This window comes from Bombus flavifrons, chromosome 12, assembly GCF_040668555.2.
Source record: "Bombus flavifrons isolate JBK064 chromosome 12, iyBomFlav1_principal, whole genome shotgun sequence".
Taxonomy (NCBI): domain Eukaryota; kingdom Metazoa; phylum Arthropoda; class Insecta; order Hymenoptera; family Apidae; genus Bombus; species Bombus flavifrons.
In genome coordinates, this window is record NC_138453.1 from 1,426,109 (window position 1) to 1,442,481 (window position 16,373).

At 34.0% G+C, this 16,373-nt stretch overlaps 1 protein-coding gene across 1 annotated transcript in view; it reads left to right on the top strand.

The window, feature by feature from the left end:
• Nucleotides 1–207: 207 nt before the first annotated feature.
• The window catches only part of LOC138185451 (uncharacterized), a 54,377-nt gene continuing 38,211 nt past the window's right edge, over nt 208–16,373 (top strand). Inside the window, exons 1-2 of the mRNA XM_069124432.1 lie at nt 208–368; nt 3,405–3,518. Of these exons, the coding sequence (XP_068980533.1) occupies nt 3,452–3,518 (67 nt within the window). The 5' untranslated portion in view covers nt 208–368; nt 3,405–3,451. The remainder of the gene's footprint in view (nt 369–3,404; nt 3,519–16,373) is intronic.

Sequence of the window (16,373 nt, forward strand, 5' to 3'; positions counted from 1 at the left end):
AATACACTTGATAACGATCGTTAGTATCAGAATTCATACAAACATTAAGATAACATTAATACATATGTATATGGTTTTGTGGAAAAATATAAAAATATGGGAAAACATTTTCTTTATATTTTATGGTACTTTTTAATGTCAAGTACAATTGCTAGATTTTGTTGAAAAATAAACAAATTATTAAACACATTGTTCAGTCACATTATTTAGTTCACTAAACTTTTGTATAAGCTCCTTACATTCATTATATCTTTTTTTGCGGTTACAGAGAAACGTAGAAATCTTGATCGTCAGTGTGGAGGGAAGAAATCGATCTGAAGAACATGACACAGTATCATCTGACAAGAATCTGGATGTTAATCGTAGTAGTATGTATACACATACAATTAAAAGTTAAAAATATAAAGTATGATTTACTTTAATGAAGAAATGAAATTGAAATTTTTAATAAGTTTAATTATAATTTTAACAACCTGTTGAATTTTGTTTTATCACATTCTTTATATCATTCTTTGTATAGTAGTTAGATGAATAAATTTAAACATTAACATTAACAATCACCTTCTTTATTCAATTGCGTTTCTCGCACGCTTCACAATCATAGTTTAACCAATTACTCTGCAATAAATTTAATCGACGTACTTGACAATAATTATCAATATTTTCCTACGCATTAAAATCTTCCTATGTCAATATTTATTTCAACAAAATTATCAACTTCATTTTTAAATTTCTGTAATATCATTTTATGGTTTCTACTAAATCTTTATGAAACGAATAGTTATCACGAAAACTCTAACAATTATATAACGTAATAAAATTGTCTTTTATACTGCTATTTATATCTTCGTTTCCATCTAAATGAATTTGAAAAAAATAGAAATGCAAATTTAAAAATGAATAACATAGTGGTCAAGAGTATCTTAACTGCAAGTTTGCATTGTAGCAACACGAAAAGTTCAATGCAGTGAAATAGAATACACTTACTTTGTAGTAGTTTCCACCAATGAAAATTTAAGAGAGGTATTTAAGAAAATATTTAAGACATGACAGTACGTATAAAATATAATAAGGAAAAGGAGAAATATCATATCATTAGAAATACCTAATCATAGGAGAATTTCTTAAATACTTTTATGCAAAAACTCATGAGAGGGGTCGAAAATGTAAATAATAAGAACCATAAAATATTGTTCAACAAATATTTATATTATGCTTATAAAATTTAATACTATTATTTATAGAATTTACAATACTGATTGTTTACTTTTATTCAAGTATAGTGATTTTCTCACAGCATTATTAACATTTAATCGGTTTAAGAACAAAATTTAGAAGAGGAACGACGAAAATAAATGAACGATGCTTGAAAAATATTCCAGTTTTCAAATTGGTTTTATCATTTCCTGTGTATCATCTCCGTCTTCCTTCGTTCAATTTAAAATATTTAGTTATAATTTCGTAATAGACTGCACATTATAACATAACTCTAAACGTAAAGGACACTTCAAATATTTCAACGTATTTTGAAAAATGAGAAAATGATTGATGAGGACATTTAGATAGGACCTTATTTAAGGAGGAGGGACGGGGGCAATTGCGTGCTTCAATGGAGTCATGATACAAAGTATAATATCGCGACGAACTAAATAAAAGGCATGAATACAAGAAAAACTACAAGCTAGAGAACAATAAATTAAATAAATTAATAATTGTACCTATATATACAGAGTGTTGCACGTAATTTGAACAATTCACTATCACTCTGAAACAGATGAAAAGATAAAAAAGAATTTCATTAGATGAAATTAAACAGTATCATGTAATATACGGTTTAGTGTGCGTGATCATTCCGTAAGTGCCTTTCGAATACCTTCAGATTATCTACATTCTTCAAATAGAATTGTTAAATTTTTATACACCAATCGATGGATCTTTTATTCTTCATAAGAAAAGAATGAAAGGCGATTAGTTTAAAAAATACCTCAATATAAATTTTGTAAGACTTTGCACTATGGTGGTTACGGAAAGACGCGGAGAAATACTCTTGTGTTCATGTTTTCCTTGTCTTTCATACACTAAATTCGACAAAATTAAAATTGCAATATTTTTTTAAACTAAGCGCTAACCGTGGAAAATCAAAAAGCCCATCCATTTACCTATAAAAAACTTTAGAATTCTATTTAAAAAGGTATAAGCGACGTACAAATTTTTAAAACACTACAGCTTTGGCATAAACAGTTTGTCAGCACATTTAATTCCGTTTTATGAAATCTTTGCCCATCTTTTATCGTTTCAGAATCGCGTGGTCACAATTGTGTGAGGCACTCTGCATATCTAAAGAAGAAATTAAATTATCGTTCTGAATATGTATAACTCTTTGAATATTTCATTTTTGTTGTTGCATCATTAATAAAATAAATACAGGCGAGAAGTTTAGACCCTTTTTTGTTTGCTTAACGGTCTTCTTCGAGAAATATTGAAAACCTACGTTTATTATAAACCATTTACGATAGTAAAATTCTTGTACAAAAATATTAACCCACTGTGTACGACTACCGTCCCATCTTCACGAATGTCACGTTGTACACACACGTCGCACCAGTCGTTAAGGGAATAATATAATTAATTTTAATGCGAAGTATTTAAGCATTACTTGCAAACAAATTTTGTTACGAGTCTCCTACTAGCTATTAACCTTCGATGTCAACTATTTTGTGGTTACTTCCAACATAGTTTCATATGTATATTTTAGTATTTTTACACGTTCAGATTTTAATGCATTTTCCCTCTGTTTATTTTTTTAAATATAGCACGATGTGTTTTTATTAATGAAGCACGCTACATTTATCGGAAGAACTTTTATCTAAAAATAATATAACTGAATATTAGATTTCAAGCTTTTACGATGGTAGGATGTCATGTATTGAAACCAGTTTCAGGTCTGCTCTAAAGAAGTAGACTGCAATGTTTACGAAACGTTGGCGCAAAGTGCAAGTGTAATATTGACACGACTGTTCCCGTGAAAGCAATAACATGACAATATGACTGAATAGGGTTCAGATTTTTCCAATATAATCATGACAGTCGCGCCAAATTATAGCGCTGACATAATTTCAAAGTGTTTTATATAACACGCGCGATATACACATTGAAGTTTCTTGCGGTAAGTATAGGAATACTTTTGCGGGCCACTGTATGCAGTTAGCTAGTCAGATAATAAAGTAAGCTGGAATGTTGATGAAACCAATGTGCAATGTTCGCGCCAAAGCGCAACATACTAATAAAAACATAATTGAAATCCGGACAACCTCAGAAATGTCACCCAAGTATCGTAAAAGTTTGATCTAAAAGCTTACTTCGTTAACGATTGTACACATATCTTATCGTGTTGGTTTGTTTAGGGCACGTGATAAAAATCGAACTAGAGCTGAAGGAAGCTCCGGACGACATGATCGTCGGATCGACACCATTCAAATTGGACGTCATCGGTGAAATCAATTCGACCTATCCAGATGGTGAGTTCAAAAACCCAAGAGACAAACCCTCGTTATTTGTACATAATTCGAAAATCACGCTTGGTCCGCGATTCGCTTCGCTATTTCAAATTGAGAAATTACGGAAGATCGAAGAGGCAAGCGTACATATCTTTAAATTTTACCGTGGGGAAATCGACTTTTTCACGTTTTATTGAACCAGCACGTTTAAATAAGCGAATGTGTTCCTATACGCGAATGTGTTCCTATACGCGAATGTGTAGACAGATGCGTACCTATTGTACAGAAAATCCTAACTATTGAAGTATCTTTCGTCCCCTTTCGTGTCATTATATACCAGACACTAATGCGCACAGTATTCATGCTACGATAATAGGAAAAATATGAAATTACAGAAAGGACATGTCGACGTGTGTTAGGAAAAGTGGCACGTTTCATTTGCGACGATTAGCACATTTCAGTTTACTACGAAGAAAAGTACGTGCCATCGTATTCACCGATAATCAACATGTATGTAATGAATCGCTGTGCGATTCGGCAGATATATGTTTCTAATCACGCAATGCACACGAGTGACATTGCACGATTAGAAACATATGAATACGTACGCTGCAATGTCGCTCATATGCATCGATTCCCAACACTCTTGACAGCCACGACGATTATCCGAATGATTAAGTCAAGTAATTTTTTTAGAATGGTTACCGTGAAATAAATTTCATGGGCTAAAAAATGTTCGACACTATGGATAATTTAAATAATATCGTTAGAAACACAAATACAAAATTTAAATGTTATGGCATAGTAGTACGCTCATAGTAGTAGACCCTCATGACGCGACATATACGTCCCGTGTTATACGGATTTCGCGTTATACGAATACAAGAGCGCAAAGAGCTATGACTAAATAAATATGAAGTCTTTTTTTAATATGACAAAACTGTTCTACAATACACAACACTGTAAACAATCGCTCCTTATCACAAATGAGCTAACGCAAAAATGTGCTTCAAGTTAATTCAAAGATGCGCACATTTTCATATCAGAAATGAGCCATTTCCAGAAACTTCTTAAGTCGCGTTATACGGAGACAGTGGTGTAATCTTTAACCCACGTTATAGGCGATCCGACTGTAAATGTCAATCTATTTCAGCTTTCACGGTGAAATATAGAAAATTTCTAACTATAGTATGTACAGGGTGTCAAAACAGTCTTTGTCATGGCTTTGGGAGGTGATTCTACGCTGTCGGATCGATGGAGACCTGTTAAAAAATTGGACAGTAAAATTGATCTCGATCATGATTTTCAAGGTCAAATATTTTCTATTGCATCGTATAGAACTCATCACGAGGAATAAAGAACTGAAAGGCACCGCGCTTCGCAAATAACCTGTTCTCCTAGAGAAAACATATTTAAAGCTTCATTAATCCTTAAATTATTCATATTTTAAAGCCAGACACAAAATAACGTCAATGTTAATATCTACATAATCGTGAACGCGTAATGTCTATCACTTTAATTTTCAAATTGATTTTATTTACATGCTAAAATCAGTTATGAACTCGGGCCTTTCCAAGCAGTTCTGATCGAACCTCTTTGTCATGAGGTGAGAATTTCTTCCAATTTTCTTCCTAACGTTCTATACCTTTTATCTTTCTTAGTATACAGCGACAAAATTTTCGTCGGGCGACATAATTCATCCTACGAAATTCTTGCGCACGATTAACCTTGTAAGAACGTTGACATTCTTCGCGCATTATTCTTCTCACTGCTTCGCGTGAAATCCTTCCTCTCGACAGGATATTCTTCTCTAACACATCAATGGATATATATGTGCACAAACGATAATTTGCTTCGCTTAGGCCAATGAACACGAGGATCGTCGAGTGAACATTTAATGTATCAATCGTTTATCGCTGAAGTTTTTGGAAATCACAACGATCTGGAACTTTTCCTCGACGCTGCGATCTTCCAATAATTTTTCAATTCATTAACAACACGCTTTTTGAACTTTATTGCTTCTTATTGTATCCACTATATTTTATAATATTATTATTGTATTACTTTTTATTTACTTTGTTGCTTGCATTGCTTTTTATTTGTAATATTCGTAATTATCGCAATATAATAAATAACATCAGTTTAACCCTTTGCATGCTGCTGTCACGCTTGTGAACACGTTTCCATTGTAAATGGTGAATTTATGTTTTATGTTCTAATTCCATAGTTGAAAATTTTATTGAGGCCAACGGAAATTTTCAGGACTATAGTTTTTCGAATAATCGATTTCGCTTTTCGATTCAGAGATACTGAGGACCTTTCCCATTCTTTTGTGTATTACCTTTCTTCTAATATAATTATTTTTGTTTATTAAATTAGCACTACCTTTTAACTTTCTTGAATTTTCGTTTGTGCTGCAACGCCTGTTTTTCTCTTTTCTTTATAATTAAGGTATCATAGACAATGAAATATAAAACGGTGGAAACAATCTAAAAAATAATATATATACTTAGAAATGCTTTGTTGTTTTTTTATCTATTCTTTTCAAACGTTATTGTTTTATTGATATTAATATTGTCGATTATAGTCACCGTTAGTGTCAAAAGTGTTAAGGACTAATGAAACTTTAAACATGTTTCTCCAAGAGAACGGGCTATTTGCCGTGATCTTCCGTGATTCTTTTGAGACTCTTGTTCTGTTAAAAATCATGCTCAAGGTCAATTCTGCGATCCACTTTTTCAACAGATCTTCACAGACCCGATGTCGAGAATCACTTCTCAAATCTATGACAAACATTTTCTCCACATTCTGCACATATATTTCAAACACTGCGACGAAAAGTAGCACATTCTATTAAGGGGGTATTCTAGTCTAGAGGCACGAATTTCCGACGTTTTTTCGAGCTCTGTAAAAAAACAAAATATTTTTTGCTATTCATTTCTTTGATCATTCGTTTATTTATATTTTAAGAATACATAAAAAAATAAAAAAAATTAAAACTCGAAAAGTTAAAAGTTAAAGTGGGGGGGGGGCCAAAAAAAGGGATGTCCTGGCGTGCATGGTTCCAACTCTTCTGGTCATCTAAGACAAAAAAACCAAAGGATTCTTAATCAGTAAAGATGTCGCTATCGCGCCTACATCGGAGAAGTAAAAAACAATTTTTTTCACAAAATGATGGCCATTTGAAAAAAAAATATTTTCACGTTTTCTTTAACAGTTCCAAATTTTTTAAAGATAGTTAAAAATTAAAATTTTTGACTTTAATCTAGTAAGCGACAGAGGGATGTATAAAGAAGGTTCACACAACGTTTCAAATAAATCGGTTCAGTAGAACTTGAGATATCATGCACGCCAACTTGAAAAAAGTAGTTTCGAGAAAAACGCGTTTAAAGTTTTGAGTAAAATTTCACGCAGTTTTACTCATTTAATGGTACGGTATACTTAGATATTTTCAATCGGCGATTCCTGCCCCATACAATGGACCTTCCTCCACTTCAAAATGTTCATTCTCTGAAGTTTTTTCGTGTAAACGAACAGTCCTGGCTTCCTTTGAAGCATCCGAAGTCGAATTTCAGAACGTTCGATCCGAGTTTCGTCCCGTTTGACAGCGAACGCATGGGCTTCTCGACCAATCGTGATTCCCATAACGTTCAGTATTTTTAAAATGGGTATAAAACCTTCATTAAAAATACTAACAACGAGAAAAGTAGCAATTTTAATGGTCCGCGTTCCTGTATGAACGTGTTTCGGAGCAAAAGTCCATATCAAGGAACTTAACGATTCGTTATTATTCTGAGTTTCAGAATCCAAACATCGTTCTAATAAGGTATTTGCAGACAAACTTTCATAAACTGGCTTTATAACTTTCAATACATCGTCACTTAGAGGAGGATTTTCATGGATAAATTCATCAATAGTGGGCTCAGCCACAGCTCTTTGCTTTTTGTTCGATTTGTTCCGGTCGGATCAGTTTAGTTGCCGCGTTACCAAAATAGCTGTAACTCGGTAAATAATTGGAATTTTGAAAAATCCCTTTGAGAACATATCCTTGAATGTCTAAACTTTGAAAATATAAAAAGAAAAAATTTTCGATTTTATCCAATTTCTAGACTAGAATATCCCCTTAATTTTTCAAAAATTCGTCTTTCTGTCTTATCTCTTCGCTCAGCTTTAAGCGAATTTGACTATATTACGTTCGCATCACATAATTTTCTTATTTGCAGATTGTGTTCTTAGCGTAGCAATGCGAAGCAAAAATCTTTGGCACGAAACTTTCGCGCAGGGCACAAGCTCCTCCTATCCGCCGGTTTTGTCATGAGAAATGTCTGCAAGGTCGGCTATCGAAATTCCTGTCGAGCTCGCTTGAGTAACCAGCACGTCGCATTACTGTTAGGCATTCGTTAGAATCTTAGATCTTGCTTCGTTACAATTGAAATTTAATTAACTCAATTTAATATTCTACATAAGAAAACAAACGAAAAACGTGAAATTACGTACCTTAGCCTTCGAGTTATAGAAGGAAATTAAAGAAAATGTTTCGAGTTTTCGCCTCGTTTCCTTAAAGGAAGCTTGTTCCTTAAAGCACCATCGTAAATCGCTAGGATGGACCCATTGTATGATCACCATGATCTAAATCCAAGTTTTTGTTTTTGAGGTCACTTAAAATCTACCGTGAACTCAACGTAAGCGAACAATGTACACGACGGTGAGAAAAGATGCAAAATGGATTTGAGATTATTCGAAGAATACCTGGTACTCTCGAGCGAATACGAAATACGTGCATGAATACGAAACTAAGATATAGAGCAGCGTGTGTTGAGGTACGAGATAGACACGTTGAACGTTTTCCTTAAACATTCATAACTTGAAGAGTGAAGCATGCAGGACATATACAGATCTATTCATAAGATGTTTCTTAGTTATTTTCGTATGTAGATTTACTTCCTGAAGTATTGACTAAAGTATTATGAAACACCCTGTATACAGTGGACGTAAATAACGAAAACAATAATTTTTGTTACAATGCCGAAAATCAGGATTTCGATTTATCCATATCTTGCATAATTCGATGTTTGTAAATACAATTTTGTCACGATCGCAGGATAATAGGAAGAATGAAAGTTGAAATGCAAATTCGAACAAAAGAAATGGTAGAAAAAATGAAAATACGAATGTTCTGACAATCATTCTACAATATCTATTTTTTTACGCGTGGAAATTCTTTAAATACACTTTTCGAAAGAAAGAAAAAAGGTAGGAAGTGGTACAAATGAACAAAGATACAGACAAAGTTAGTACATTTGTCAAACAGCGTTATATTGTGCACGCTATATTCGAGCACGAGTATTGTTGGAATTACAGGAAATAAGTAAGACTCAGGAGCGTACAAAGAACCGAAGCTTACTGGATTTTGAGTGATTTAGCAAGTAGGTTTTTATTGCTGTGTCTTGCACCCTTCGTGTGGATTCGCACACTACGATTCACTTTTGCATAGTCTCTCTTGGTAGACGCTCTCCGTGCTTTCATTACCTTTGTGATTAGAAGAAGGAGTTTTACGGAGCTGGGTAAAATTTCGAGAAAAAATATTTTCAATAGTGTTTTAAATAGTAGTTATTCTATGATTCGAAGAAAATAGTATTTTAAATAGAAAGTGAGATATTGGCAAATAAAGCATATTCATTTTGATGGGTTAAAGAATAAGATAAAATGTTTGAATATTTTATTATATTCTGAATAAGTATTTAAAATATATTTTATTTCTTGAAAATAAAAATAAATTGGCTGCAGAAATAATAATATTAAGACGTATACATGTATATAGCCACTTTCCTTAAACTGTCCATTAATATACATACTTGCACGGGAGACATTATATATGTACATACAGATACTTTCTCACACAACATGAGCATATGCGAAATTTTGCTGATAAAAACACATTAACTGTTTTACTACATTGATATAAGGTGGGACAAAAATTCCTGGGTGTTTTCTGTGGTAGTAATTATAATAACGAAGTAACAAAAGAGCGAATGAATAAATTAAAAACAAAAAGATTATAAATTAAAATAAACGCCTATATTATACGTATGCTATAAAGTAACATGTCGACAAAATGTCGATTTTAAACTCACTATACGATTGTAGCAGCAGCGAAATTGATATTCAAATCGCATAGACAAGTGTTAAAACAGTTTTCCATGTACAATTATTTATTGGTTGCTATGTAACATGTAAATAGCGTGACCAAATCCGATATCGATAACTTGTCGCACAAATATCGTATGTTCACTTTTTGTAAAATTTGAGATTTCATATGCAGCAAATAGTTTTTGACTGGTTTTTTATGGTATATAAAAGACACATTTACGAAGTATCATAAATTTATTCAAAATAATATTTTTATTTATTGTATGTTCCTCAATCTATTAATAACTCATTGAATTTTTGAAACTGTTTTTCTCGAGAACACTACAAATGAACAGACAATATTTGTGCATTTAGCCATCGATACAATCTTCTGTTAGAGCGAGTCACAGTTAAAAAGGATTAAAACGCACGCAGAAACTATAACATTTGTCAACTAAATGTATTTTCTTTTTAAACCTGGCTATCTTTTGCAAAGTTTGACGAATCTCTGAGAGCCGCATAGATTCTCGATATTTGGTGTCGATGTTGGTGTTTGATTTCTACATGTAACCATGGTCGTGTCACGTAAAGTTGATACTTGGATTGTAGTAAGAAGGCTGAGTCGTAACCCAACTACTAATTTTCCTTTATAAAACTTCATTATAAATTTTAACATTTACAAGAATAACACTGAACCGGAGAAAAGGGGTAGTATGAGAACAGCAACTAGAACAAGAACCGTCCGAGATCGATGTAGGTTATGATGTGGAAAAGTGTCCGAAGATCGGGGGTCGATGTCATATCTATGATGTGGACTAAGGTGCGTCACAGCCTTGGTGTCGGCTATGATGATAAGGTGGTGACGTGTCCAAAGGAGTCCGAAACTCGGGGTCGATTATGGTTGAGATGAGATTGATGTCACACACCCTCCTCCTTAGATTGGTTTTGGTCCTTCAAACCTTTAGTGTTCCTTTAGTATGGTGCGGTGGAATTCTGCTAAAATTGATGATTTCTGACGCACAATTGCGGACGGATTTCTTATCGTGTGTGACTTGTTTTTGTTTGCACATTGTGATTCCTATTTTAGTGTTACAATCTTTTTCGAGGTATTCATTGTCAACATTCATATATGCAAATTGATGCGTTAAGAATATTGGATGCTCGATTACGGGTGCCAGAAATGCACGGCCTCTTTTAGTAGGTATGGGGTATACTCGTATTATATCCCATGCCGAGTCTATTAACAGAGGTATGGTTATTTTAAAGAAAACTTTACTTTTGACAGTGAATACCGTTAGTCTTGATATGTCTAGAATGAATTGGTAACTTTTGTATTTAGGTTCCAATGCTGTGTTATAAAGACGATGTCCTAATGCTTTTTTATAATTCTCGATTAACAATACATGATCAATGATCTGAGGGCTAAGGATTCCTGCTTTTCCCATATTTATAGCATCGAATATTTCATCGAATTGAAAGTGGAGATCATAAATTGCGCTTTCAGCTTGAATTATCAAATCTGTGATTAGCCTTTCCCTGGTGGTATTGACCATATATTCGTCAAATTTTACTCTTATTTCATCGATTAATTTAATACCGTCGGATTTTATAATTTTGCATATGAGCGCGGTTTGATTCGCAACTATGGTTTTTAATTCGTTTCCCTCTTGAAATAATTTATCAATGTTGGTATTTATTAGGTCTAGGTCATCGGTGTCAAGAGTTCCGAATAGACTCTTCCATATGGATCCAACAATATTCAATAATCCTCTCTTAGTTATGGTGTAATCGTGAGTTAAAAGGCGCAATTGGTGTGCTAAGGTTTCTAATTTTTCTATGCGTCGGCTCAGAGAGATTATCTCGTTGTGGAAATTGCATTTGTTTTTGCATACTTTCTCGATGAACATGACATTTGCTTTCATGTGGTTCACTTTTTCGAATATATCATTTATATCGGTCCCTATATACATATTAATTTCGTCTGAATATAAATACGCTTGCTTAATTTTTTCATGAAATATACCACTGCCATCCAATGTCTTTTGGATTCCTAAATGTCCTATCGTACCGTTATGATTTTCTTGAATTATTTTTTCTATCTCCTCCTCGGTTAACTCTTGGATTGGGTCCCATGCAAAGGTGACAGGATATCGGGTATCGTTGAAATATAAAAGCATAAGTTTAATTTGGTTCTTTTCTAATTCTGCAAACGTTTTGTCTCCTATGCCTATTTTCTTGTTATTTCGTAGGATGTCATTAATTTTCCGCAACCATATTGCCTCGTCAAACTCCCTTAATTCTGTTTTAGTCAATTGGTAGAAGGATTGATCGTTGGGTCTCATTTCTAATCGTTTTGGAATTTCTGATTTCTTTTTCCATTTCGTAAAATGTTGTAAGAAATCTAAGACTGTTCCTTCAGGGGTTTCTACCTTTTGAATAGCTTGAATTCTAGATAAACTGTCTGCGACTAGGTTATCTTTGCCTTTAACGTATTCGATTGTGTATTCGTCTGTACTGGGTTTCTGCGCGGTATAGCTCCTCGGCCCGTGGTGAATCTTTCCATTTGGGGTCGTTTCTCTGGGTATCTGTTCATAGGTTGCACCCGTCTTTGTTGTTCTTCCCTTAAGAATCTTTCAATGTCTCCAGCTCCTTTCTCGGCTTCTACTAAGGTTGATGGTTTACTCGGCATTAACATTCGGCCTATCTCGCTGCGTAATCCTCTCAGATATGTCCGGCTTACTCCCTTCATTACTTTCTCGAGTGTTATTTTTCGTGTCAACGGTTGCGAATTCTCGTTGGTTATTGCGTATGTCAATCTGTTAAGCACTTGTCGGAACCTAATGTTAAAAGACTGAACTGACTCGTCTTTTCCTTGCCTTAGTTCCCGGAGCTGTTCTGCGTATTCGTCGGACGTCACTTGTGCGGCTACGTTCTGTCGTAATGCGTCGAATAGATCGGTATAGTTCTCTATTCGTATATTCCGGATGCCTTGTGCTGCTTGGCCTATTATTTTCTTGGTTTTAATGGCCCTTAGTAGTAATACCTTTTGCGAACATACGTTTCTTATTGCTTTGACATCTGCTATGAAATCCTCTACACCTATGTCGTCATCACCGTTTAGTATCGGGATGTATTTTATAGCTTTGTCTGCTGTCAGAATAGGCTCACGTGTGTTTCTTGGCTGCATTTGCACGTCATCGTCATCGCTTTCTGTCTCTGGTGCAGGCGGCCGGGTGCGCCGAGGCGCATTATCGTGGACTGATTCAAAGTCTTCTGTCATTAATGTGGCTCGGCCGTCGTCCAGTCTTACCTTTAATTTCTCTACCGTGCGTCTCAATATTTCGATTTCTTTAACCCTTTGCTTGTTTTCTTCATTTGTTTGTTGAATTGAAAGGTCCATGCGTCTTTACATTTGCGCGATTTCTTCTCGTAGTTGGTTCGTCATATCAATAATTTGTTCGTCCCTACCAGTGCATGCTTTATCTTTCGACATCGTTTTAAATGTTTCTAATTCTTTGTCTGAGTCTTGTTCAAAGCTAGATCGTCTGTCTCTATATGTAAAAATGAATCCAGCGTTTACCTTGATTTGTTAGCTTCCGTAGATGCTTCCAATTCCAAAGGCCTTCTGGTTTCGTGGATTAAGAATTCGTCGTCGAGGATGACCGTAGTCCAAGTTAGTCCTTCCCGTAGGTATGGATGTCCTTGTTTTCCAGACGAAGCGATGTTTCACAATCCTGGGATTTAGCGTCCGTAGATGCTTTATGCTTTATGAGTGTTTCTTCCGGTTTCGTTGATAGTTACTTTGTTGTCGCGGATGACCGTAGTCCCAAATAATTCTATCTTCCGTAGATGATGAATGTCTTTTGGTTTCCGAACAAACAATTTTCACTATCCTGGTAGGATCGCCAAAATATCACGTAAAGTTGATACTTGGATTGTAGTAAGAAGGCTGAGTCGTAACCCAACTACTAATTTTCCTTTATAAAATTTAATTATAAATTTTAACACTTACAAGAATAACACTGAACCGGAGAAAAGGGGTTGTATGAGAACAGCGACTAGAACAGAAACTGCCCAAGCTGGCTGAAGTCTCGGTTTATATACGTTTTTGGTTTGAGGATGTTGAGGGGGGCTCGATGTAGGTTATGATGTGGAAAAGTGTCCGAAGGTCGGGGGTCGATGTCTTATCTATGATGTGGACTAAGGTATGTCATAGCTTCTGTGTAGCCAGTAATGCGTCGAAGGTCAGGGATCGAAGCCTTTATCTATGATGTGGACTAAGGTGCGTCACAGCCTTGGTGTAGGCTATGATGATAAGGTGGTGATGTGTCCAAAGGAGTCCGAAACTCGGGGTCGATATCTTATGATTGATGTCACAGTTGCGTCGCTCGGATTATTCTCACAAACGCGCAATTTCAAACATAACACTCGCTCTGACTCTACTTATCTACTTCTCAGAACACAGCAGCTGTATGCATTGGTCAAATTAGATAGTCTGTCAATAGAGTCAGTAACATCGAAATTTACGATTTATTTGAAGTAAATTTATCTAGACCAAGCTATAGCTTTCAAACGGTAAAAGATAAAAAGGAATTTATTAGATAAAATTAGATGAGTTTGAATCACTCTGAAAGTGGAGGTATTTTGAAGATTTTAAAAACATCCCTATTTTTAGCGAATTATAAGCTTATTGTCTTCCTCGTTTCATACTATTTCTTTATTGAAAAACGTTACTATTTCTGGTAACTTGGGATGGCTTTCATCGGATATATGACGTATTTATGAAATATCTTTATTTATTTACAGAAAATATAGATAACGGTAACTCCAGTAATAATAATAAGCATAAAGATTATATTTTCGGTTATAACTTGATTTACTAAAGCTTATTACATTTTGAAACTCGTTTTCGTGTGCTGGGGAAGGTGGGAATGTACAAAATTACAATCTTACAAAGATTCTCGAGTTATAGAGGTTCAACTTACTAAGGTCCAACTGTACCTTATACATTTATACGTATGCGCTATTGATCAAAAATATGTGGACATATTATTATTTCAATATTAAAAATAGGAACACTTATTGTTGGGATTTTTATCCAAATGGCACGATATTCGATTGAACTTCCTTTTAAAGGTTAATATGCGATAAAAATATCGCCATCTTAATATCGGCGTCTGTTTGAGTGTCAAATTTACATATATAGATACGATGAAGAAAATCTTTCCAAATTAATTAAGAGTTTATCGTGATTCTGGCAATTATATTTCAAATTAGTTAGCATTTCAACGAATTATGTATTTCATTTTAATATACCATCGATAAAATTTTAATTAAACACTTTATATTTCATATGATATTTACATTGGCTCCAGAAAAAGATAAAAAGTAGTGCTATTAATTTATATATCTTAGTGATATTCATTATAAATGATGATATTGTTATTATAAACCGACCAAGGTTTCCACATACTTATAGGCAGCAGTATATATACTTAATGGTAGGTTAAGTGCTAATGTAAGTTCGTAAACTAGATCGTATCGTGACTGATACATTAATGAACATGCAAAGCTTTGGGGCTGCTCTTCTAAGGTGCAAAACTATGCTGACCAGTTTAGTAATGCACTATCTGGTTCTGTAATGCAGAGACCAGATGGGAATTGAGACTTGCAAGAGAAGGTTATAACGTAAATGAGCGCTTTCTAAATGAAATTAGAAATTTAAAGTCTATAGATCGGTTAGCGTAATCACATCCTAAAATACTGTCATTTATTTTCATAAAGACATAGCTTTTCTTATGTTTTTACTCGTTCTATGAATATGTACCAATGGCACATGAATTATTATTACATGGAGCCTGCATGACGTATCTTTTTGCCAAAAATTGTAAGTGTATTGCAACATAAAACAAACCGTAACTCAAATCAAAGTTATATTCAGCATGTAGTTGTACATGAAAGTATTTGAACACTCCCAGAAACTTTTTATATATATTACACAAAACATTTTGAAATTCATTAGCATTGCAACGAGACACGATTATTGTCGTTATATTGGAAAATTCGTAATGGATCTGGTAGTATATATAGAAGCTACATGATATTTATTTGGAGCATTCATTCTGCAAAGAGCACCAGAGAATTTGCACAGTCAATTATTTACTATATCAATAAACCACAAAATATACCTAGTAATACCATCTTTGGCACTAATTGTATGCTTAAAACTGTTATTCATATGTTCATATGCTTACTAAGTATTTACAATAAATTATTTACAATACATAAGGAAAAAATATAGGACAAAAGTTTTTCCTCCGAAGCTCACTTTTCGAGAAATTCAAGTTCGCAAATTTGTTATGTATATTTGAATTTGTCTGATTACCGACTGAGTATGAGTTAAATCATCTATAGGATGTTATAATAGATGCGAAAATAACTAAGAAACGTAGAATAAAATTTTTCTGTTTAAAGCTTCATTTTCAAGAAAATAGAGCTTGAACTTGTTTTGTTACGAATCGGCCTGATACACGCCTACGGTAAATTTTCAAAATTATTTTTCTCGTAAACACACCGTCTTATGAAAAATTTTTATTCCACATTTTCAACTTATTTTCACGTAGAATAACCTTCTGCCGATTATTTAGTCCTGCCCAGTTCGGAATTAACCATGTTCAAGTATATTTGATAAATTTTTAAACTCGATTCTTTTTCGAATACTAAGCTCCGAACGAAGATATTCTTTTC